Source organism: Rhinichthys klamathensis, unplaced genomic scaffold, assembly GCF_029890125.1.
Source record: "Rhinichthys klamathensis goyatoka isolate OS25496 unplaced genomic scaffold, OSU_Roscu_1.1 h1tg000176l_1, whole genome shotgun sequence".
In the NCBI taxonomy this organism is placed as follows: domain Eukaryota; kingdom Metazoa; phylum Chordata; class Actinopteri; order Cypriniformes; family Leuciscidae; genus Rhinichthys; species Rhinichthys klamathensis.
The window spans coordinates 5,882,779-5,908,039 of record NW_026606705.1 but is presented as its reverse complement, the minus strand read 5'-3'; the positions used below and the strand labels follow the sequence as shown (position 1 = coordinate 5,908,039).

At 38.5% G+C, this 25,261-nt stretch overlaps 2 protein-coding genes across 2 annotated transcripts in view; one reads left to right on the top strand and one right to left on the bottom strand.

Annotated features, from left to right (window-relative positions):
* Positions 1–3,131: 3,131 nt before the first annotated feature.
* Positions 3,132–25,261, bottom strand: part of LOC130092459 (gastrula zinc finger protein XlCGF57.1-like) — a 120,062-nt gene continuing 97,932 nt past the window's right edge. Inside the window, exon 4 of the transcript XR_008807930.1 lies at positions 3,132–3,381. The gene's annotated coding sequence lies outside the window, so the exon portion shown is untranslated. The remainder of the gene's footprint in view (positions 3,382–25,261) is intronic.
* Positions 17,650–23,602, top strand: LOC130092458 (uncharacterized). Its single transcript, XM_056260314.1, has 11 exons — positions 17,650–18,085; positions 19,119–19,242; positions 19,703–19,928; positions 20,023–20,299; positions 20,429–20,606; positions 20,754–20,830; positions 20,906–21,086; positions 22,441–22,689; positions 22,833–23,004; positions 23,082–23,179; positions 23,312–23,602. Exons 1-11 carry the CDS (start codon positions 17,804–17,806, stop codon positions 23,437–23,439), a joined length of 1,992 nt encoding a protein of 663 aa, XP_056116289.1. The 5' UTR covers positions 17,650–17,803; the 3' UTR covers positions 23,440–23,602.

The following is a 25,261-nucleotide window of genomic DNA, read 5'->3' as shown; positions in this document are numbered from 1 at the left end:
TTAATTTGAAAAATATTATTTTGAATTTATTTATTTTAGCAACACATTTTATTGGTTTTATTTAATTTATTTTTATTTATATACATTTTCTATTTTTTTGTAAGTAAAATTTGTCAATATTTTGTTAATATGCCTGACTTGAGCCTTTAAATTTGTTCTTGATGCATATTGATTTGTTCCATGAATTGTTGTGTGTTTGGCATCTTGTTGTATGTGCAGGTTTACATACACATGAATAATAAACTGTTAAACTGCAAGTGGATTTCATTTAGTTATTGAATACAAATCAAACCAAGGGTGAGATCAATAAACCAATACAGTGCTAATATTTGAATGGGCCCTGGGCCACTTTGTACTGTAAAATGTGGGTCCCGACATCAAAAAGGTTAAGAACCCCTGGTCTAACTAATATAACTCCTACCTGATGTCATCACTGGTCTCAACTTTACTTTATGCCATCGCCGACTTCATGTCTGTCTCTTTTACCCCTTGCCTGTGTTCTTCTCCACTAAGACATTGTCAAACAAACATTATGTAATAGATTTTCCATATTACTTTTTCCATATTAATAATATTAAGAAATTAATCTGTTGGTATCAAGCGGCTCCCTCTACACTTCCACCTAATGTTAGGCCTACCTGTTGCCTTCCCTGATCCACCATACTCACACCTGAATGAAATGAACTCACTGTTAAATATAGCAGCCTAAATTCAATTCTTAAATCAGCCTAGTGATGGCATCATATAAGACAACTATTATGCAGTAAGGTTGTGCTGCTGTTGAAATTACATTAACATTTTGGATTTTAAAAAGTACAAATATGGCACACACACACATACATACATATGTATATACGTATATATATAGCACAGATCTTTAAAGAGAGAGAGAGATGTGACCCTAATTACAGCTTCCATGTCACCCAGCAGATGTAACTAGCCTGTATGTCTGACAGAACAGCTAACATGAACAGCTAATGGTAAAACAAAATCTATTTGTTTCCATGATAAACCAGCCTTATGGCATAAGTAATGTTTTCCAGCTTCTAGTCATTTATTGTGCATGCTACCTTATATTTACCAGTTGTTATTTTACTTTAATAAAATTGAGATATGTCATGCATGGGATTGGTACCATAGGGTTTAACGAAAATCTAAATGTAGATATCAGCAATATTATTTTGCATTAAGTTAGCAAACACTTGCCAGTCTGTTAACAACATTAATATTTGCAAGCCTCCAAGTTTGGTAGCAAATCTATGCATGATCCCATGGTAAACCAGAGATATTGCATTAGTTGTTTTCCGGATTCTAGTCATTTATTGTACGCTACCTTATATTTTTCAGTTTTCAGCTCAGCAACCTCGGTTTTGCATATTCTAAGCTAGCTAGCTACATATTCTGGCTGCTACATTCCCAGTGTTAGCAAACGCTAGCTAGTCTGTTAACATGAATAGTTGCAAGCCTCCAAGCACAGACGTCAAACTTTAAATCCTACCTGTTGCCTTTCACCATTCACTTATTTAGCTGCTGTCGCATCCCTTGACATGCCATCTCCTTTTCCCTCTTTATTTTTCTATTTTTAGCCCCCGACAGCTTTTTTGCTTTATCCATCTTTTTCGAGTTTCAACGACATCTCACTACTGCTGCTCACTCAGTGCTCACGGCGCACCCCCCCACTCACGATATTACCCTTCTATGCCAAAATAAATTCTATGATGGAATCTTATGAGGGCACCGGCGCCTACGCTAGCCTGTTAGTCCTCTAAAATGTATATAACTTTTTTATATTTAACTTATATAAATTAGAATTATTATTATTTTTTAACCATCGCTTTGGTGCCCCAATGCGCCGCATATAGCGGATAGTCGCATACTTTTTGCGCCACTGCCGATGAGGACAACGAGCATGCAGATGAGCTTCCCTGAGACGGTTTCTGACAGTTTGTGCAGATATTCTTTGGTTATGCCAACCAATTGTTGCAGCACGATCTTGGAGGTCAAGATGCTGGATGTGGAGGTCCTGGGCTGGTGTGGTTACACGTGGTCTGCGTTTGTAAGGCCGGTTGTGTCACGGTGTGGTGTGGGTTGAAGAAGACTCAAAGTCCAAAGGCTCCAATACAAACGATTTACTTAAAGTTTACTCACAGGTACATACAGGCAGGCAGGATAACACACAACCACACTCTAAACACAAATATGAACAAAGTTACATAAACGAGAACCAACAAGGACTGACTGACCAGAGGGAAACTAAATACAGATACAAATGAACACTAACGAGGTGAGGACAGGTGACACAGATGATGATGACGATGAACAGGTGGGTAATGAGGGAGTGAGTACAGCTGTGGAGACACGAGGGATTCTGGGAAGTGTAGTGAAGACGAAGACAGGATGGTGCAGACGATGACTGTGACCAGATGGATGTACTGCCAAATTCTCTGAAATGCCTTTGGAGACGGCTTATGGTAGAGAAATGAACATTCAATTCACTTTCAACAGCTCTGGTGGACATTCCTGCAGTCAGCATGCCAATTGCATGCTCCCTTAAAACTTGCGACATCTGTGGCATTGTGCTGTGTGATAAAACTGCCAATTTTAGAGTGGCCTTTTATTGTGGCCAGCCTAATGCTGGGTATACACCAAAAGATTTTTTACATCTTATAAGATTTTCAAAATGTGATAGACCACAAACATGAGGACAAAAAATCCTAGATTTAAGCGTTTTGCTCCTATAGTGTGTGGTGTGCCATGATGTGACAAAGACAGCACACCACACACAAACAGATTTTCAACCAGAGTCTCGACTGTGAACAAAGGAAATCTCACAAAATCTCGCGAGACTTCAGAATAAGCTTGGCGGACAATATGCAGGAAGAAATTGCGATGATAGTGTTTGGAATGATTTTCACAGAAAAACATTCGTGCTGTTGCCACAAATCAACAAGCTGATCCTCCATCTCTGCTGTCCACATCAATTTAACTTTTTGCAACGCCATAACGAGCATTATGTTCACCGGCCACTTTATTATGCTTCCATCTTCCATCATCTCGCTTTCTGATTGGATATTGTTTCGTTTCACGTGATAATCTCCAGAGCGTGCGCACGTTTGTCATCGGGGTTCCCCCCACACATCAGGATTTCTGATCGTAAATATTCAACATGTTGAATATTTACGATTCGCGATCGGGGCGCCTCCGACGTTCTTCCGAGCAGGTTCGGACACTCTTAACACACCTCACACCAAGGGAAAATCTGATAAAATAATCTGTAGAACCATCAAGATAATCGGGACATAGCTAGGATTGTCGGAAGGGGGAAAATCGGCCCAAAATCAGCCCGATTATCTTTTGGTGTGTACCCAGCATAAGGCACACCTGTGCAACAATCATGCTGTCTAATCAGCATCTTGATATGCCACACCTGTGAGGTGGATGGATTATCTCGGCAAAGGAGAAGTGCTCACTAACACAGATTTAGACAGATTTGTGAACAATATTTGAGAGAAATAGGCCTTTTGTGTACATAGAAAAAGTCTTAGATCTTTGAGTTCAGCTCATGAAAAATGGGGGCAAAAACAAACGTGTTGCGTTTATAATTTTGTTCAGTGTAGAATATATATTTTTACTATAATATTCTTGATATCAAAAATAAAGGTTTTTACTAGTAAGTATTGTATTTCTGATATGTGAAATTGGAATTTCAACTAGTAAGAAATCAATTATTGATATCAACAATTTAATTTGAATAGAAGCCTATGGTGACATTTCACTAGTGAAAATACAATTCTTGATATTAACAATTCTTAGTTCTGCGAGTGATGAGGTCATTTTGGATATCAAGAAATCGCATTTTTACTAATGGAAATGTATTTGCTGATATCAAAAATGGTCATCGTTACTAGTAAAAATCTAATTTCTGATATCAAGAACTAGCATTTTAACTTGTGAAAATTGAATTGCTGCTGACGATTTTTGGGTTTTCCCATCAGATGCTCTCACTTTTGGCGCCTGCAAAGTGACCGTAAAACTTCAAATAATAGCCCGGGCTTTTATTTTCCCAAATCGCCCAAATTGTATTTGAGAAGGGCGTCTATATGAGACAGGCCTTTAATTTAGTGTTGAGATGTTGTTCATTGAGTGTAGGCCTAGAGATAATGATCCAAATAGCATAGGCTGATAGACGGAAAGCATGACAGTCAGAGGTTACCACATTATATTACGTTTTATTTATAATTCGAATTGTTTAACAAATCAATTAATATAAGAATTAGCCTACTATATTACCGTATGTCTAAAGGGGGTCGCACACCAGACGAGAAGCGCAGCGACGGCAACGGCTCAGGACCTTGTTCAAAATCCTGCTGCGCCATTTACATAGTTTTATATTAAATTTACACGTATTTGTCTCAAATCGTTGTTATGTACTGACTTCACCCTGTGCTGCAATATACATTTAGTTTTACAGTCATTTACAGAAATCAGCTGGTTGAATGAAAATTGCTGATGTTATCGGATTTTCAGGTGATATTCTCAATTCATTCAGTTAACGGACGCTCTGAGGTAAAGTGTGTTCAGACTGCAGACTAAGCAACGATTGTAATTAATTGACCAGTACAATCATAACATAGTACAGACATGATCTTAATTCCATAATGTCCTTAAACATAACAATATTGCTGGCCATAAACTGACAAAGTGCGCGTCCGGTGTGCGATACCTCGAGTTGTCATAGACACGGCTGCACTTCTCGTCCGGTGTGCAACCCCCTTTAGATAATTGGCAGCAGTAAGAAACGAAATGATGTGACAGCCATGGGCTGAACAATACAAGTTACCGGTAATATCCATCGAGCCTATTAACTTGTTGCCCGAAACACATCATAAAGAAAGAATGAAGGCTACCCTTCATTATTATCTTAATGTTAAGAATAGGAGGAAGTTGACAAGCATAGTTACAATATGTAGCAAGATAGTTGGGATTGATTTAAGGACTATCACACAAATTTATGAGCATAGGATGATTAGGAAGGGCCAGTTAGTCTTTTCTGATGTCACTCACCCATTATGTAGTGAACTTCAACTACTTCCTTCAGGACGGAGATTTAAACTCCCCTTGTGTAAATCAAATAGATACAGAAATTCCTTTATACCTGCTGTAATTAGGTTTTTAAATGATTGATTGTAATCTGTGTGTTGTGTTGTGATATGTGTTGTTATATGTGCATGTGTATACTGCTGTCTACACAAAGAATTGCCTTTAAGGACAATAAAGTTAAAGTTAAAGTTACCCTGTAAAACAACTGCAATCATGTGATACAAAATGACCCTATTCATCACTATCATCATCACCGCGATCCTCAACTACAAGTTCAGCAAGTATAGAGCAAGAATGGAACTTATGCAGAGATCATCGAACAAGAATTTGCTTGCTGCTACAAGGAGTCTCGAAATCGACATTCAGGTAGGTCTAGACCTAACATTATATCTTTTGCGAAACATGTTTTTGAGTTTCGAAAAGCTTTCTTTTTTCAGTTACTACCATTCATACTCATTGGGATGAATACGCTTTTTCCCCATTCAATCTCATTAACATTTGATGTTGGTTTTTATGTTGCTGGAGAAATTTGAAATAGGCCTAATATTATAATAAATATTAAATGTAGCCTATTATGTCAAGAATTTGGTAATTAATGTGCAAATAAAAAATAGTCCCAAAAAATCGGCATGTTGTGGATTCCCAGAGATAGTCTTGACCAGGGGTGCGTTTCCAAACCATCAACTATGCTCGCAAGTTGTAGCCTTCTGGAACTACTTCTCATTTCGAAGGCTGTTGAAATAGTATATATATAGTATTTTTTTTAGCACTTGAGAATGGCTTGTACATGACCATTGCAAAAATGATAGTGTGCATAATTCATGGTGAAGTTGGCCCTTGTTTTTTTTCTGATCGTCTCTTTATGCAACTCTGTGGTACATGTAAACTTCTCGTCTCCCTTGAGGAAATAGCAGACAGCTGCTTCAGAGAAAAACTCTCAAAGGTGATTATAAACTTTGGACTTGTACATTAAACAGTCTCATCTATGCAAGGATAATTTATTTTGTCTTTTGCAATGGATGCTTTGTGATGTTATGGCATAACTTTCAAATTATTTACTTGTAGATTAAAGAAGCAGACTCTCTTCAAAAAGCTAATTCTGCTATCTCAGATGCTGGGGACAGTCTGGACATGATGGGAGTACTTAGGTACATCTCATCACTTGAAGAGAGAGATTCCCTGGTCCAATCTGCAGCAGAATACTTTGTGAATGGGCAGACAAATTTGGCTCTCAGACAGCAAGTATCCATCATGAGAACCATGTAAATGCCTTACAAAGGAAAAATGTAGTAAATGTAAAGTTTGGTTGTGGCTAAAATCTCAGTACGACTAAAGGTCCTGTGACAGATTTGAAGAGGGTGTCAAAACTTTTGGTCTGATGGACAAGCTAAACAATCATGCTGAAATCGTTGACGACCTGTTGTCAATGCGGTGAGACCACTGGAGGCAAAAGATCTGACAACTCTTTTCGAAGTGGACTTCTCACCCCTTGGCAGTAATAAAAGGCAGCTAGGAAAATAAGACCATCTCTTTCTGGAGAGACTGGTTAATTGACGTAGAAGGTAGGGTTTTTAATGCTTTATCATTTGAACATTACAACCACTTTGTGGTAAAAAATTTATTTGCATTTAATGTGGTTTTGAGTGACAAAATTTTGTGAAGTTACATTTCTTTCCAATAAAAAAAATTAGTTGGCTTGAAAAATCTGATATTCAATTTAAACCTTATTCTGCTTCTTTGTGTGTCTGTCTGTATTTGTGTGACTACAGAAGATGACTGCGATCCGTTGACACTGGAAATGGTGCTGGAGTTTGCTTCTGGAGCCTCATCTGTGTCACTTCTAGGATTCCCCCATGAGCCAAAAATCTCATTTCTTCTTACATTTGGTCAAGACACCAGAATATTTCCAGAGGCCAACACATGCCTTATTGTTCTCAGACTTCAAGTACCTACGAATCTTTTAGAACCTACATGACCGAAGGTATTCTACAGTCGCCAACTTTCAACACCATGTAGTACCTTGTTCATGTAAGGGGGATGAAAGAAATACTTGAAATAATTCTCTTAACACTTATCCACCCTTGTACCTTCTCAAACTGTTACTGTGTTTACTGTTATTGTTGTACTGTTCTTACCTTTAATGTTTGATATATATTAGGCATTAAAAATTTGTTTGGTTCCGGTTTCTGACCGACTCTGACAATTTATGTGCGACCCAAATATGCACAAATATGCACAGTAAATAATGTATAATGTGTAGGAGAGTAAGATTTGGAATCACCCGTGCAGGGACGTGCAGAGGAATTTTGAGGGGCAGTTGCTATAACCTGAAAAAAGGGCACCCATCCAAAAAAAAACAACTCACGGGCTATATGAAGGACTGAGAATAACAGGGTCTTTATTAAAATATATATATACACAAAGAAGTAAAAAACTGAAATACAGCACTCAATCACCTTAATTACTACTAATAATAACACAGCATAATAAAATGGTTCTCACACTCCAGTAATATTTCTGTAAATTGAATTAATCTTGCACTTGTTCATAGTTTTTGTAATATATCTGAATATATTCAGTTGAATTTTTCCCGTACAAATTGCCTTATCTGACCGTGTTTACGTCCAAACTCAATGCCTCATATTATGGTCTTATTATTATTTATAAAGATTGCAAAACGTCAGAGATGACAGGTTTATGATATACAACTTTGTAAACAGTATACACAATGTATTAACAATATGTTAAATGTCACCAAAATACACATGAGAAAAAGAGTTCCTCATATTATTGTGTTTTTTTAAATTATTATTATTTATTTATTTTTAAATTGGAAAATAAATAATCTGTATTGAATTGACAGATGGGGAAAAACACGCTTCTAATAAAAATAAAAAACACGCATAGATTTCGGGAAAAAATACAATCCTTTTTTAACCTTTTGGCTTCCCGTACATTCAGTTGTGCTTCTTGCTCGTATTCAGGTTCTGATGGTACGTATGGTAACTGGGCAACTACGCATGATTTGTAGTATGACGTAAAGGGAACAGGAATTCCGGTAGGGAACAGAATCGACTGCTATACCGGTCGCGTGCAGCGCCTCAGCCATGTAAACAGAGTTTGCCCTGACTTTCACTTTCGGTGCCCAAATGGAAGTGAATGAGGCTTTGCGATTTTTTTTTTTTATCTAGGCCTACGTGAAATTCTGCATCCATTGTACAATTTATTTATTTATTTATTCCCCTTCGGAAGGGCAACGTGAGTCGAGAAGGGCATGTGGGCAGTTGCCCGGGCAACTTGAGCAACCCCCCTGTGCACGTCCCTGCCTCTGCCAATTGTCTGACTTATCCCCGTAAACGAAGAATTTATTATCTTTATATACATAGGACGGGTAGGTCCACGGAGGCTTCCATGTAGTTCTGCCATCTTGAAAAACTATAATAGTAGAGAGGGACAAAAGTACTAGGCCAGCGCGTTTCCACAACACATTTTCGTTCAGAGCCAGCGTGCCGTAACTGAACGCAGCAGAAACGGAGGAGCAGAGCAGTGAGAGGCGCTTGTCACTGCCCCGGCAAGTTTAAAAGGCTGCATTGCAAATCCTCATCGCCAGAAAAGTCCAAAATAGATCGTAAAAGGAAACGTGACCATAAATTACAAAAAACACGAGTTAATGTCGGGATAGCTTTTTCCAGGTGGATAGAGCTAATGCAGGAGAAAGATTTCAAAAGAGACGCTGAAGTCCTGCTTTCTTCTCGACAGGTAAGTCAATGTTACAATCTTAATTACAAGCTTTTTTCATTGTTTGGTTGTGTACTTTATTTTATAGACAGATGAACATTTATAGTTAAAAGTTGATGATGATATCTAACAATGCACGTACTTCAGAAAATATAACGAATAAAGGCATAACTACTTATTACAATAGTTTATGTTTTTCACAGTCAGTAATTCATACTGTAACATTCGTTTGTTCGTTGTGTCAAGTTGCTGTTTGTTTGAAATAACAAACCTGTTCACCCGAAGGAACACTCGACAAAGTGCTATTAGAAGACATCCTGTCATAGCTTGTTGGTACATAATGGCTACCGTAGATGCAATGCACATTTGAAAAAGCGAGGCGCTGGAGAGCACAATTCGTTTGAATGCAAAATACATTTTCACCGCTAGATGGGAGAAATTCCTACACAATCTCCCTTTAACATAACAATATTATTCTTTCTTTTTCAATGGACATGTGTAATGTGTCGATTATTTGCCCATGCAACACTAGCATGTCAACCAAAATTGTGAGATTGGGTTTAAAATCATTTGAAAACGTGCTTCAAACAGTGCTCTTGTACATTCGTATCAGCTGCCGGCAAAGTTGCCAGAGCTGACAAATGGACAGACATAGCCAGCGATGTGGTGTTGACCCCCACTCACCAGCTTGGATCGGTTGTCAGTGGTGTCATGTCTTTTTTTCAGTTCAGGTATTTAGCACTGAAGTGCGCCCCGGAGCCAGAACCTCTGCCCTCCACGGTTCAAAGTACCCCGACTCCGTCCGCATTCGAGATGCTGTTTCGAGATGCACTTCAGTTGCGTCAGTGCTGGGCACACTGGCAGGACGCTACAGTCGGCTGTCGTTAAAGGGAGAGCCAATCACGATCACAGATGCAGAGGAAGATTCTGTCATATTCTGTTTATTTTGAAGGTTTTTCTGAGAAGGTTTGTATTGTAAAGGTATTAGATGAAACATTGCTTGAGATGTCTGGTTTTTAGGAGTAGAAAAAGTACACACATTTAAAATCAATGTGTGTGTGTGTGTGTGTGTGTGTGATATTATCAAGAATGTATATGACAATTCATTTTTACAAGTGATTTGCGGACATCAACTAACGAAACCGGTTAAATTTGAAGTTGGGATTAAGACGGGGTGTCCCTGGAGCGCTGTGAATTTTATAGTGGCCTTAAACCACTGACTGAAATGGTTATGCCTCCTTGCCCTGCCTGGCATTACATCTCCAAACCCAGTTAAGGCCTTTGCGACGACGTCCTCATAGAATCAATGGAGGAGAACGTCATCACCAACATGCTGTCATACACCGATCGCTTTCTGCTATGGCAAGAACAACAAATGTGCGGTGTTCTACGAACAACGCAGCGGTGGCAATAGATGGTATAGAGCCAAGTATGATCAGCCTCCATTATTCACAATTGCTGGAAGCACAATTCGAGTCTATTCAAGACATGAATCATACAATTATCTAGGACACATGTTTAATGTTGCAGGAGAATGGCAAGAGCAAGTGAGCGATATATGTAAGGAATATTCCAGCAGATTGGACATGATAGACCAGTGTCCCCTACCGACCTGCATGAAGCTTCAGGCAGTTCGAGATATATATCCAACATCTGTTTGCCAATGTCCACATTGCTAAAAGGCATCTGAAGGAGCTGAACAATAAGACCGTGCAGCTGGTAAGAAAATGGTTAAGTCTCAATACACACACATCAAGAAGTATTCTCTTTATGAACAAATCAGAGGGGGGACTGGGGATTCCCAACATTGAATGGATATATACAGCTACCAGAATAAAACATTTACGGCACATGTTGAATAACGACTATCTGACAGTTCGAGAAGTGGCTCACTGCTGCTGGATCTGAGTAAACGCAAGGTCCCCTATGCTGCAGATGGAGAACCAGGTTTCCTCGGCTTCCGAACGAAACCTAGTGGAAAGCTGGATACCAAGGCAACAGGATTTGGAGTACGTTCGGATTGGCCCGATCTGAATGACTTGTGCAGCGACACTAATATACAGCTGAACTGGGCACACACAGGCGGGGAGCAGGTGAAGATCAGCGAGGGGCAGATCATGGATCTAAACGTGCATGCTGAGGCGACTATACATCACACTGGAACCAGAAAGAAGCTGAACAACCGGACGTGCAGGTTTGAGATCCTCCAATATTTTCAAGCTCAACAGCGCGACTATTGGGTTAACCTGCACCTCCAAGGTAAGCTTGCATGCCTGCAGTGCGTGGATCATACGGTCTCACACTCTGCGTTACAAAATTCAGCCGTTAACGGGGGTATCCTAAAATGTGTTATTAAAGCTTGGCTGCAAACTCTCCCGACTAAGTACAATCTCTCCCTGTGGTTTCCAAAACACCGAACCATTCTGCTTATTACACAGCGATAAAACAATGGAATCTATAGCGCACATAATGAACGGGTGCCCTGCGTTCAAAGGCCTTTACATCGCGCGCCACGATCGCATTGTAAACACAACAGCTCAAGAACTCCGCAAAGTTTCTGGACAAAGTGCAATACATACAAATAAGACTGTTCAATTTAGTTGGTTTTCAAATCTGAATGATAACATAAACCTTCTACGAAGTGTCCTCAGAGAAAATCCAAATACTCCAGACATTGTAGTCGTCAATGAACTCTAAAAACATTCTGATTCTGGAAGTGGGTTGTTGTTTTGATGCTTACATGGACTTGTGTTTTTCTGAGAAAATGTTAAAATACCAATCATTAACAAATGCTTTAGCAGTGTGTGGTTACAGCACAAAACTGATCGTCCTAATATTTGGTAGTTTAGGACATGTGCACAGATTATGCGTCAGGGGTTTGAAAATTGCTGGACTGAGTAAAAAGATCTCTAAGCAAACAGCCAAATACTGTTCTGTGTCAGCAATCATAGGCAGTCTGCATGTTTGGAGAAGGCGATGTCACCTCTATCCATAGTCTATTTATTTCTGTTTGGAGAAGGCGAAACTGCATGTTTGGAGAAGGCGATGTCACCTCTATCCATAGTCTATTATATAACTCCATCAAGGTCAGCTAAGAACCTTGGGGTTGTAATTGATGATCAGTTGAAATTCACAGACCACATTGCTAGAACTGCCCGGTCCTGCAGATTTGCCTTGCACAACATTAGGAGGATCAGGCCCTTCCTTACAGAGCATGCCACACAACTCCTTGTCCAAGCACTTGTTTTATCCAGACTGGACTATTGTAATGCTCTCCTGGCTGGTCTTCCAGCTTGCTCTGTCAAACCTCTACAATTGATCCAGAATGCTGCAGCCAGAGTAGTCTTCAATGAGCCGAAGAGAGCACACGTCACTCCTCTCCTCACACAATTGCACTGGTTGCCAGTTGCCGCTCGCATTAAATTCAAGGCACTGACGTTTGCCTACAGAACAACCACTGGCACTGCTCCCTCTTACCTAAACTCATTACTTCAGACTTATGTGCCATCCAGAAAGCTGCGCTCTGCTAGCGAATGTCGTCTTGTGGTGCCATCTCAAAGAGGCACAAAATCTCTTTCTCGGACCTTTACCATGTCTGTTCCCTGCTGGTGGAATGATCTGCCCAACTCAACCAGAGCTGCGGAGTCAGTAGCCACTTTCAAGAAACTGCTGAAGACATATCTTTTTCGGCAGCACTTGATTCAGTAGAATTAACACTTTCTCTTCTCTTCTATTCTAAAAAAAAAAAAAAAAAAAAACTGCACTAAAATTAAACTGAGAGGGGTTATAGCACTTACATATTGTTGTCCTACTGTTAGTTTAACTGCTTCTATTGTTCTCATTTGTAAGTCGCTTTGGATAAAAGCGTCTGCTAAATGAATAAATGTAAATGTAAATTTATATTTATGTGGTTGTGACTATTGTCGATGTGTGTATTTTCAGGTGAAACATAACAGGTTCTTTGTGAATATTAGATAGTCAAGCATCCAGAATACATCAACATTTTTTCTGAAGCAATGTAGAAGGTGATGTTTAAACTACAAATTAATGCATGTATAGTTGCCTCCAGCTTATATCCTACAAAAAGTTCCAAATAGGACATTTATGAAAAGTCTGGGCTTTTCACTTTGAAGGCGCGTTGCAAGAAAAAACACGCTGTATCATAAATGATGTATCTCAGCCATATTGTAATGTGTTTGCAATTTCTCTGCAGCATGTCTGATACTTAGCAGTAGTATCTGAGATGGTCTCAATCGCCTGCATATAATGTTTTGCTGCTGCTCATGGCAAAGATTGATTCTGGGTTGCTGCACAACTACAGCTGGAAAATTATCTTCGTCATCATCAGTCACAGGGAAGTTGTCTATGCCATGTTGTGCCAAAAGTTATTGTAGAGTTTGTTTCTCTGGCAGGAAGACAATTTGCAGGGACATCTTGTGGACATCATCATCTGGATCAAGGACCTCAGAATCCTCAAGAGTGTAGAACAAGGTTGTACTGGAGCACATGCAGGAAAACATCTCTCCAAAGCCACTCTATGCGCTGATTATGAACAGATTATCCTGTTATGTGACTCCTCTGTTCCACCCCTTGAACAAGATTCATGAAGAGGGCGATTTGTCAAGTCAAGTCACATTTATTTATATCGCGCTTTTTACAATACAAATTGTTTCAAAGCAGCTTTACAGAGATAACAGGAAAATACACAGTCCAGCTTAAAGATGCAGTCCACAGTTTTTCCTCTTTGTCGCCACCTCTGTTCGAAATCCGCAATTGCAGTCATTCGCAGAATTATCAACTTTATGTGAGTTGTACCTCGGCATGACACAGCACGGATGAATCCAATGTTTTGAGGAGAATGTGCAGCTGTCAATCACTGTGCCGGTGTGAATAGTGTCATTCGCAATCACAGATTCTACTTTTTGAAAGTATGACCAACATAAGAATTTTCACCCTAAAATGTCGTCTGAACAAGTAAGTAACATCCACTTTTGCTCTAGACCAACTAACTGAAAAAAAAGTATTGCAGTAAATCGTGTTGATTAAATCTAACGGTCAATTATCAAATCACGTCAAACCGTGCAAATTATACTTTGTTCTCAAATTGTTAATGTTAACAACATCAGCATTGCGTGACTACATTTAAAGCCCTTCAGATATTATCCTTGGTTTCGCATGGGTCCGGTTGCAGTCTCTTTTTCCAAACTCTCAGTTCAAAGTCTTTTGCATTTTACAGCGGGTGAATCTCTAGTTGTCACTGGTGATTGTCGTTTGAACCTTTCTGGATCCGCCATCAAATTAATACGTTTAATTATATCAAGTGCTGTGAGAAAAGTGCTGTGACATCCTCACACGCAACATAGCTTACCGGTATACTAGCTGTGACAGATATACAGATGTGACGTAATGACGCAAAGACATGCACGAATCTCCCGCGGAAATCCATCAGTACCACTGGAATTAAAAACATTATTACAAGCTTACTGTTTTGAATCGAGCTAAGGCAAGCAGAGAGTTTTGAACATTGGCTGGTTATGTACTTGCTCAAAAATTTATTTTGGATCATTTTAAACCCCAAAAAGTTACAGACTGGAGCTTTAAGTTCAGTGATGTTTCATGTTTGTTGTAAAAAAGTTATTAATTTAGTTAATTTTTATATATAGCCACTCTGAAGAAAACCGTGATGTCATCGTCCAGCTCAGTTCAGTTCTCATATAATGTGTCATTGCAGGCAGATCAATAATACTGTTGAATATTGAATTAAATGTCCCCAACTAAGCAGGCCAAAAGCCAATGGCGACAAAGGCAAAAAAGGCGACAGTGGCAAGAAACCCAAACTCCATCAGGTGACAGAATGGGGAAAAAAACCTTAGGAGAAGCAAATGCAAACATTTTTGGCTCTAATGCAAAAAAAAAAAAAAAAAAAAAGATGCTGGGAAAGAGCGGGATTGAGGTGATTTACTAAATATAAGTCAAAAAGACCTTAGAAATATAATAGTAGTCCAAGTTATTGTGTGAAGTGTGGAGGTGATGAGTATTGATTTCTGTTTTCTGTGGGGCTTTCTGATGATACACCGAACATAGGCCATTAAGAATTTAGCTACAATAAAAGATCAGATTCAGTTCAGGTTCATCAAAAAGGCAGTTTTCTTTGACGTTGAAAAAGCATTTGATATGGTTTGGAAAGAAGGATTAATGACTAAACTTGATTATTATGAAATTTTATATGAAAAACTGGAAGGATTGATATTGGCTACAATTTGGGAATAATATGAAATTATAAAATTATGTATTTTCTTAGGTCCTAGGAGATATTGGGCGATCATTGTTCGCTGATGACGAACTTTCAATTCAATTTTCTTTTAAAATGTAATTTTGCTATTGACAAAATAAAATCCGATTAAACTGGCAAACTTCCATAAGGAAGGCACTGCTGGCTTAGCAATTATAGAATTATATTAAAGTTAAAGAAGTATCTGAGTTAATGAGTTACTTGGACGTTTCAATTTGAATATGGAAGACTCGAATACTCCATCTTTTCTTTGAATGTGAATATTCTAGAATGTTTTGGTTGGATGTCTCTAACTTCATTTCTAGACCGTTAGGAACATTAAGACAATTTGATTTAAATGATGTTATATTCTTTTTTGTACAGGATACCATTGATTCCAAAATAACAATCTTTTTTCTCATTCAACTTTTTATTTTACTTGGAAATTATCACATTCATGTGAAGAAATGGGCTAAAGCTAAGCCAAATTGTGAACATTTTATAAAAAAAATTAAACAATACAGTACTATAGAATATATTAAAAAGCAAAAAAAGACTTACGAAGTGTTTCGTCACTTTAACTTTTTGCAATATTTTACCCCTGGCATAAATTGGTTATACACTCTTCAGATGTATATTTGTTTCCATATTTGTTGTGAGTTGTATATGTTTGTACAAATGTTGTATATTTTTTTTGAATGTATTAAACACCAGAAGCAGAAAAAGACAGGACTTTTATTTTGGTCTGGTGATGTGACGTCACAAGGCTGCGCCACGGTCCTGTGTCTTTAATCTGGCTAAAGAAAGGTTTGTGCGTTTAGTCAATACAAACTGTTAAAACTTTTTTATAGTTTTTATAATAACTGATATAACGCAATTATTATTGAAAGTAACACTGTTATGCTTTATCTAACATTAATGTAAGTTATTTTTGAGAGTAAAGTGCTTCAGCAGAACAGAAAATGTGCGTCTCATTTCGCTCCTTGTATTATGAATCAGACTGTAATGTTACATCCTAAACACGAACTCAGGCACTGGAAAATTAAAATCGGAAGTGAGCATCCCTATGCTTTTTTTTAGTTTGTGTGATTTTTTGTTGTTGTAATGCTTTATTTAGTAACAAAGCACAACAATTAAATACAAAATAGCAATAATTAAAATAAAAATAACAGCAAGAAAATCGGTAACAATATTATAAAATACATATAGTAATAACAGTACAAATAAATAACACAAAGAAGAAGAACTATATACACAAGGGTATTGAAATCAAATCCATAATATTACAAAATAAATACACAGGTCCTTAAAAAGGATAACATTTCATGGCTTTACCACAATCTATAGTCTTTTTTTGCTTTGGTGTTCTTTACACCCTCCAATGATTTAAGATACTGACAAAGCTCAAACTTAAATTGTTTAAAACTATGTGTATTTATTGACCATCAACATATATGAATGTGATATTTCCCTAAAATAATAAACAAATTAAGATCAATAAAAAAACATTTCTAAAGGCTTTTCTTTTTAACATATGAAGACACAACACTTGCATAACTAATAATCATAACAACTAAGAAAAATAAGAAAGGAGTTGCAGGGTATTAGAGTTGCATCTAGAAATATTAAATCTGGGAGTTGTTCCAACAGGTCATTTAATTTAAGTATTGCAATCGTTACACTGTATGAACCGCTCTGATAAAATTATTACCAAAGCCAAAAAAAATCAAGTGTATCCATCATGAATGCATGGTCAAAGGCTTTATAATAATCAATGAATAATATATAACTTTCATCCTAAATTAAGAAATGACAAATATTATTTCCAATATATCTGCCACGCATAAAACCAGACGGGCAGTCATCAATAATTTTATCCAGACAAAGTTTCAATCTCTCTGCAAATATTGTCGATAACATTTTAGTATCATTATTAATTAATGAAATGGGCCTCCAGTTTTCAATACTAAGTGGATATTTACCTTGGAATAAGGGTTATTAAACTCTGATTGTTGTTTGCAGCATTTTCTCAGCTCAGCTTCCAATATTTCCTAAAATAACATGTAAAAGGAACACAGAGATATCTTCCTAAAAGGTTTTTATTAAATTAAGCGGTTAAACTGATATTACTGTGATTTATTATTCTTCAGTTTGGCGTTATTTTGATCAATTTCATCCAATATTAAAACTCCTATCACACATTTTTTTGAGTCTTCATCTAATACTGTAGAATTTATTTTAATACTATCCAAAATACCTTCATCTTGTATAATTTTGTATAAAAGCTTGTTACAAACTGAGGGACCTTTGAAACTTTAGCATCAATCCTAAGTCTTTTTAAGGAGGACAATTCAGTATTTCTCTTTTCGAGATTAAAGGCCACCTATTATGCAAAACTCACTTTTACATGGTATTTGAACATAATGTGTGTTGGCAGTGTGTGTACACAACCACCCTTTAATGATAAAAATCCACACAGTGTGTGTGTTTTTTTTTTTGTGTTTTTTTAAATCCCCATAAATCATAAGCACGGTCTCAGAACAACCCGTTCTTAGATTCGGGGCAATGTGACGTACTTTTGCACAAGGCCCTCCCACGACAGTTGATGGACACTGCAGTTTTAGCGTTGACCCGCCCTGAGTGAGCTGTACACAGTCCGCCATTGATTCGACGCTGGAGCAGCTGTAGACAAGAATGTCTTCTAAGCGATTGAGGTGTTTTGTTGTTGGATGTAAGAATGAACACATCAGTCGTCATTTACTCCCGACATCCGAGCCGCTGAAGACGCGGTGGATTACTTTTATTTTTGAAGGGAATGTGCCCCCTAATCTACCTAAATGCGTTTATGTTTGCGCAAATCATTTTACACCACACTGCTTTGTGAATGAGGGTCAGTACAAAGCAGGGTTTGCTAAAAAATTGATCCTGAAGGATGGATCGGTACCAACTCTTCGTTATCCAGCTTCACCTGCAGAAGTAAGTGTCACACTGTTTATTTTGTATGATTTTTGAGCAAATTGCCATTTCAGTCGATGTGCCCGTTAGCTATTTCCACAACAAATGTTGCTAAAGCTATTGTTGTCTTAGAGAGTAGGGACCCTATTATACACCCAGTGCAATGCAGCGCCAAGTGTGACTCAAGTGTTATTTGCTAGTTTCAGCCTGACGCAGTTATCATTTTCACGTCCTGCGCCACGTTGTTTAAATGGCAAATGCATTTGTGCCCATTTGTGTGCCCATGGGTGTGCTGGTCTGAAAACGCGGTGTGTTCAGGCGCATTGTTGGCGCGTTGCTATTTTGAGGCAACAGAAATAGACTGCGCCATTGACCAACTGACACCTGGTCTAAAGGTGAAATATTTCTTTTTTGTTATTTAAAGAGCGCGTTAGTAATATGAGCCTATAGGCGGGTCCACAATGCGCGTACACTCTGGTTATTACACACACAGGGACGCCCAGCAGCACACAAACATGCCAAATATTAGAAATAAAAGGATTACAATTTAAAAGATTAATATTGTGTACATGAAGATATGGTGGAATCCGGCTTGTCCCGTAGATGGCCTGCTTGCGCGCTTTAGATCCATTTCCTCTCTGGAGACGTGTTCGGTTTTTCCACTTGCAAATTCCGACATGTAAATAGCGAATCTGCCATGGCGCGAGCGCAACTGGGAGATGAGACTCTGATTGTTTTTTTGCACGTTACGCTCAAAACACACCCATTACCCATTAAGAGAATAGGGACAACCCTTTTAGAACATGCTCCGGGTGCACCTACCATTTTTCCCGTCGTTAAACTAGCAAAAGTGGATTCGGGCACGCACTAAGTGCACTTGCGCCCTTCACTTTAGACCATGCGCTTAGATCATTAATATAGGGCCCTAGATGTCTGTCGTCTATTTTAAACCTTGTTTATTATACTGTATAACCACATGTTTATAAAGAACAGTAGAAAAGGTTATTGTCTTGAAAAAACTGTGTACGTTAAAAACGTTTGTTTATTTGCAAAGGCCAGCACATCTACACAGAGCCACAGGTCGAGGGATGTTGGCGTCCAGACAGAATCATCACAGCTACACAGTTTTGTCACACAACCATCAACGAGGACATTTCAAGCACACCACAGGAGTATCGGTATGTTGATGGTTTTAGTTATATTTGTTTTGCACAGTAGCCGCAATAGAGAATGTTAATCTACCTCGTTGTGCATTGCATACTAGGCAGTGAGCGTCATGTTTGTGGGAGCCGCTCAGGAGTGTACAATGACAACAAATACAAATCACCAGTGGAAAAAAGTCTGTATTTACGTTAAAACATTGCAAGAAGTGCTTGCACTTGGTTAAAATAAAATGAGTAATATTGGAATGTCTTGCATATGAGCGCTTAGTCGTCAGTCTGCCATACACTCATATAAATCCTACGTAGCTTTCAATAAATAAAACGTGACCATGATGTTTCTGCTATATTAAATAATAACTACAATATAGCTTGATGTTTGCCAGTGGATGATTTATTCAATCATCATATCACCCTAATTTCTTAACGTTAAATGATGTGCCATAACACTAAAACCTTGCTGCTTTATACATTCCAGGTGTCCAGACAACTATGTCAAGTTTTGAACTTAGCATGGCATCAGTTTCTCATACAGCAGTTATGTCTTCCACACCACTCAAGACTCCATCAAAGAGACCTCATCTGGACCTTGAGGAAGAGGGATATGATGAAGATACTCTCGATGAATGTTCTTCTATACTAACAGCACAAGAGACTGATGTCACATTCAATCACACATCAATAACAGAGCCAAAAGGCTTGTCGTAAGTTTCTATCATGTGCAGATGGTTTAGAATGATGTTTGTTTTAATCATAGCAACCCTCACGTTGTGCTTATATGCATGCATATTTTTTCAGAGCTCAAGCATCCAGTCCTGTTCAAAACATTAGTAAATATATTGTCTATGAGACCTGCATCATGGAACTGTTCGAGTTGTGCCCTGTATGTCAGAGAAGCTGTCATGTACGATCGCAAAGGCTTGGGACATTTCTACGTGTTGAACAACTCTGCCACCACTGTCGGTTCTCACGGAAATGGAACAGTCAGCCAATTTTGGGCTGTACTCCAGCGGGCAACCTTCACCTTTCTGCTGCCGTGTATCTCTGTGGTGCTTCATTCTTCACCCTTGAAAAAGTAATTGAATATCAAATAATTCATCGAAATGCAGTTACAGAGACTAAACATGTATAATGTCAAAGATGATTACATTTAGTCATTTATTACTTTACTGTATAGCAACTTTACTGTTCTCTATGTTGTCAGATATTTGCAGCAATGAAGCTACAACTTTTCAGGTACGACACCTTTCGTCGCCACGGGCGAATGTGGATTGAGCCTGCTATTCTTCACAAATGGAGAAACTGGCAGGATGAGATGCTACAGCAGTTAACTCGAAGGGATAAAGTCATTGTTGGAGGAGACATGAGGGCTGACTCACCAGGTACATTGTGGGAAAAAATTAAGCCTGTTATTGAAAATCCCTAAAAAAGAACGTTTGATAGGCTTGAAAAAGAATGATAGACTTTTCGCACATCTACCAGACAAGGCATAGTATGTAATGAGGAATTATGTAACATTGTTTTTAAAGGGCACTCTGCCAAGTATGGCAGTTACACAATGATGGACCTGGAGACGAATACCATTGTTGACGTACAACTCGTCCAGGTAACCTTTGTAGCAACATGCTGGAAGATTTGTGTTTTTAATTAAAAGACTCGTTATACTACGTTTTTTTGACAGAGTAATGAAGTGGGAGGAAGTTACCACATGGAGAAGGAAGGTCTGAAGAGAAGTCTCAACTTTTTGGACGCTCGTGGTGTGACTCTGGACTGCATTGTGACTGACCGGCACCCGCAAATTCAAAAATTCCTCAGGGAGCGCAATGTTAACCAGTTCTATGATGTCTGGCACATAGAGAAAGGTATATAACCTTACTACCATTCATATAATTTTCAAGAGTTTTACAGACTAATAAATGTGATAATACTGTAATAGCGGATGTTTCTGCGTCACCAATAACAATGTAATAGAGGGGTTTCACGACGCGTCATCAATCCGGAAGTCGGCCATTTTGGAGGCACAGAACGTAAATAATGCCACTGAACTGAATGGACTCGCAAATTTGGCTGATTATTGCTGCTGAAAAATGGTCGAGTTTTGGTCTGTACCAATCGGTCACATAGGGAAAAAACATGTCGAGTGCTATAGACTGTCAAAAGTTAAAGAGAAGAGTGCAAAAAACTGATGAAAGAAGGCGTTTGTGGTTGAGAGAGGTACAGCATCAGACACGTGTAAATGAAGCGTTGACTATGGCTAAAATGTCGACGTAGTTAACTATGGCTACATTCACACTGTCAGTCCAAATCCGATTATCTTTGTATCAAATTGGAATCTGATCTAAAATGATGTCCACACTGTGTATCGCAAATGTTCAGATCCGACGTGTGTGTCCATACATGTTATTTGGTAATATGACAATGACTTTGCGTTGATGGAGGGGGTTGCATTTGCAATATAATGTTAGATGTTGTCTTATTTAAAATGTTACAACATGGAAATGTGTAGCCGCCGCGCTGGACTACTGCGGCAGAACTGTAGGAGGCTGGTATGTACTGCTTTTTTCCCACGCTCGTCTGCGCCGGTTTCAGAAATAATACTTTTCTGCTCGTCCGGCACTTTCCAACAACACAGCATTGTTTCGGCAGTGACTTTCAGCATGTTTCCTGTAAATGACGTTTGCATTTTAAGACATACCACGCGAAATCCGATCGTTCAGACTGAGGCTGATGTCCTGATATGTGATTTATATAGGATTTCAAACCACATATGGATGTAACTTGAAACGGATTTCATGTGCTTTTTTGGACTGATAATCTGAACGTATCCTATGTCGGGATAATAAATAGATGGAAGAATTGCAGTAATGTTACGTGCTAGAGAAGCTAACTCGTTCGGATCTTTACCACATATTAACTTTAGTTTGTCAAAACGTTGCGCTCTCTCCTACTTCCCAAGTCCTTCTCTATATGATTTCGCACCTACCACGTGTTTTTTCCGTGGTTTATTAGTGTAACAATGTGTTCAGTAGTACATAAACAGTGCAATCCATGCTGTTGTTTACATCCGAGTGCCTCCATAATGGCCGCGCATCCGGGTTACCGCCCAGAACGTGACGTTGGTGGAACCCCTCTATTGTTGTTGTTGGGTTTTTTAATATCCACCACATTGGTCCATTGGTGAGTGTTGTCATACTTGTATTTAATTGTAATCTCCAGGAATTTCAAAACAGCTGGAGAAAATTTGCAAGTTGAAGGGATGTGAGAAACTACGTAACTGGTTGCGTAGTATTAAAAATCACATCTATTGGACTGCTAAATCATCAAGCAATGGGCCTGAAAGAGTGGCTAAATGGACATCTATGCTGAACCATGTCCAAGATAAGCACACACATGAAGACACCAATTTTCCTGCATGTCTACATCCAACAAGGAAAAGTCTAAACAAAAACAAGTGGCTGACAGCTGGTATGTAGTCTAAAAAAGCTATGAAGTTAGTTCTAAACAAACTGTATGCAAAACATAAAGCTTGTCTTTTTTAGTCAAAATTAAATGCTTTTTCGGTTCTAATTTCTGATTAGTGTAATAAAAGAATATTTCCAATTCTTTAGGAACTCTAGCATATTACAAGTTGGAGAAAGTTCTCTCCAACAAGAGAATTTTGAAGGATGTGGCCAAGCTAAGTCCTCACTACCAGACTTCTTCCATTGGGGTTTTCCACAGTGTCATACTACGGTTTGCACCCAAAAATGTGGTCTTTCCATTTCTTGGAATGTTGTGCAGGTAATTATTGTAAAATTAATTTCACATTTGCATACACTGTTGTCATGTTATGTTGATAATGTATTTCTTGCTTTCAGACTGTACCTGGCTGCACTACACTACAACGAGAACGCCGGGCGTCCTCAAGCCACAACAGCAGCAGGTCAACCCCTGCTCAAAGTACAAGCAACTTTCAGTATGTATAACCTGAGTTTACTTACAAAATGTAATAGAATTGTACAGTACTTTTATAGCACTTTTGCTTATACAAACTACGTGAAAAAACAATATATTACTATCTACAAATAAAAAATGTCATATTGCACAGGATATATGGATGACCTGCTGGACCTCATATTTGATCAAGTCTTTGTGGATCCTGTACCATATGCGGATGAGGTCTTGAGGATCCCCATACCACCGGCATTGTGTCCAGAGGATGGCCGGCTTGCTTAGGATGAGGCCATCTCCAGCAGGGTGTCTGATTTTAAGATATAGGTGGTCGAAAACCTACATAGCTGCCCTAGGCATCGGTGAAACACTTGCTTCGAATACTCAGGACCACACAGGCTGAATCACAACTCGTACCCTTCGTCCCAGGAAACCCCAGCACCAGCTAACAAAGATCTAAAATCTGTAACGACTGACACACAGGGACATTATCATAACAGGGTTACATTTTTTTGTGTTTCTGTTTTACGTGTCTATCCACGCTGTCTGGAGTTTTAGTATTTGATATTTAATACATCTTTGCACAATTTTTTTGTTGATAAACATCATTTTTAAAAGTTAATTTATTTGTAAAGTTCATTGTCTTTGTAAATTATGTAAATAAATACTTTTATATTATGCAAGTTGTCATATGAATTTACTTAAGGATATAACAACAACAGTAAGGTACAGTGTTTGTGTTCATTCTGTATGTATGCTTGGTTTGAATAAAACCTTGGGAAATATGCTAAAATGTTCAGACTGATCTCATGAAATGGCATATGTATGACACGCCAATTCGTATTTCCATTTTTGGCGTGCTATCAACACGCATAATCGCTTTTCAGCGTGTTTATCAACGCCGTTGACTTAACGTTACATTACTGTATATATAAATATATGACCTACCCCAACCCCGTCCCTAAACCTACCCGTCACTGGGGTTAATGCCATTTATGAGTCTTCCCCTACCATCCTAGGAAAAAAAAATATTGCTCCACAGATGTAGATCTACATTTTGCTTCGTTTCGCTCGGACATTTAACGGCGTACACATACACGCAAAAGATGACGGTTCGTTTCGGCGTGGACATACACGCGGATAGCTCAAAATGCGTATAGATAACACGCCACTTGACTTGAAAGTGGCGTGTATGTTTACGCAAAGTCATGATGCCATGTTGAAATGTTTGTAAGATGACATGAAATAGACATTTGCAATCATATTCGCTAATCATTTACACACTGTTGTACTCAACGAAGTCGCAGGCAACATCACGTAATGTGAGGTAAAGCGTGCCTTCGGAGTGTGTGACTGGCTGCAGGCACGATTGTTCAATCCAATCACTGCTGCGCTGTATTACGCATGAGATTCACTACAGCAGAGAACGCGGAGAGTTCATGAGAGCGGTTTCTGCACGGTAAGCTGCGATGAGTTCAACAACGCTCGTAACACGAATAATATAGTTCATATACACACCGGAGCAAGCGCGTTTAACCCTCTGGGGTCGGCAATCAAGAGTTCTACTTCTAATTTGAAAAAACACATTGAGCTAAGTTTCGAATATCTGTTGTATTTAAGTATAATTAAGTATAATTTTGTATAATAAAATTCATCATATAATGCGCAAGTTTGTTCATGTATGGGTTTATCATGAGTGTGAATGTTTGACAACCAAAATTATTCTGCCAAAAATAGCAAAAAAAAAGCACTGTGATCGACACAGATCAAATCAATTTTACCGGACAATGCATGGTGTTTTTGATGACGCGATCATAGCAACCATGATAGCAACCAGCCTAGAGTAAAGGCACGCACACTTTATAATTGTTGCTGGTTGCTGTATGATGACTGAAATCATGAACTTGCCTAAACAATTACTAAAAATAAACTGCAGAATGTTATATTTTCTAATACACGCACAAATGGTATGTATTCTGTTAGCACTGCGCGAGCTTGCGATGCCATCTGCTCGAAAAACTTAATTTAGTTTACCAGGCTTCAAAGTGCATTAGGCATTACCTATCATCATCACTGCTAGATTTTTGTCCCTTACATCAATTTCGTT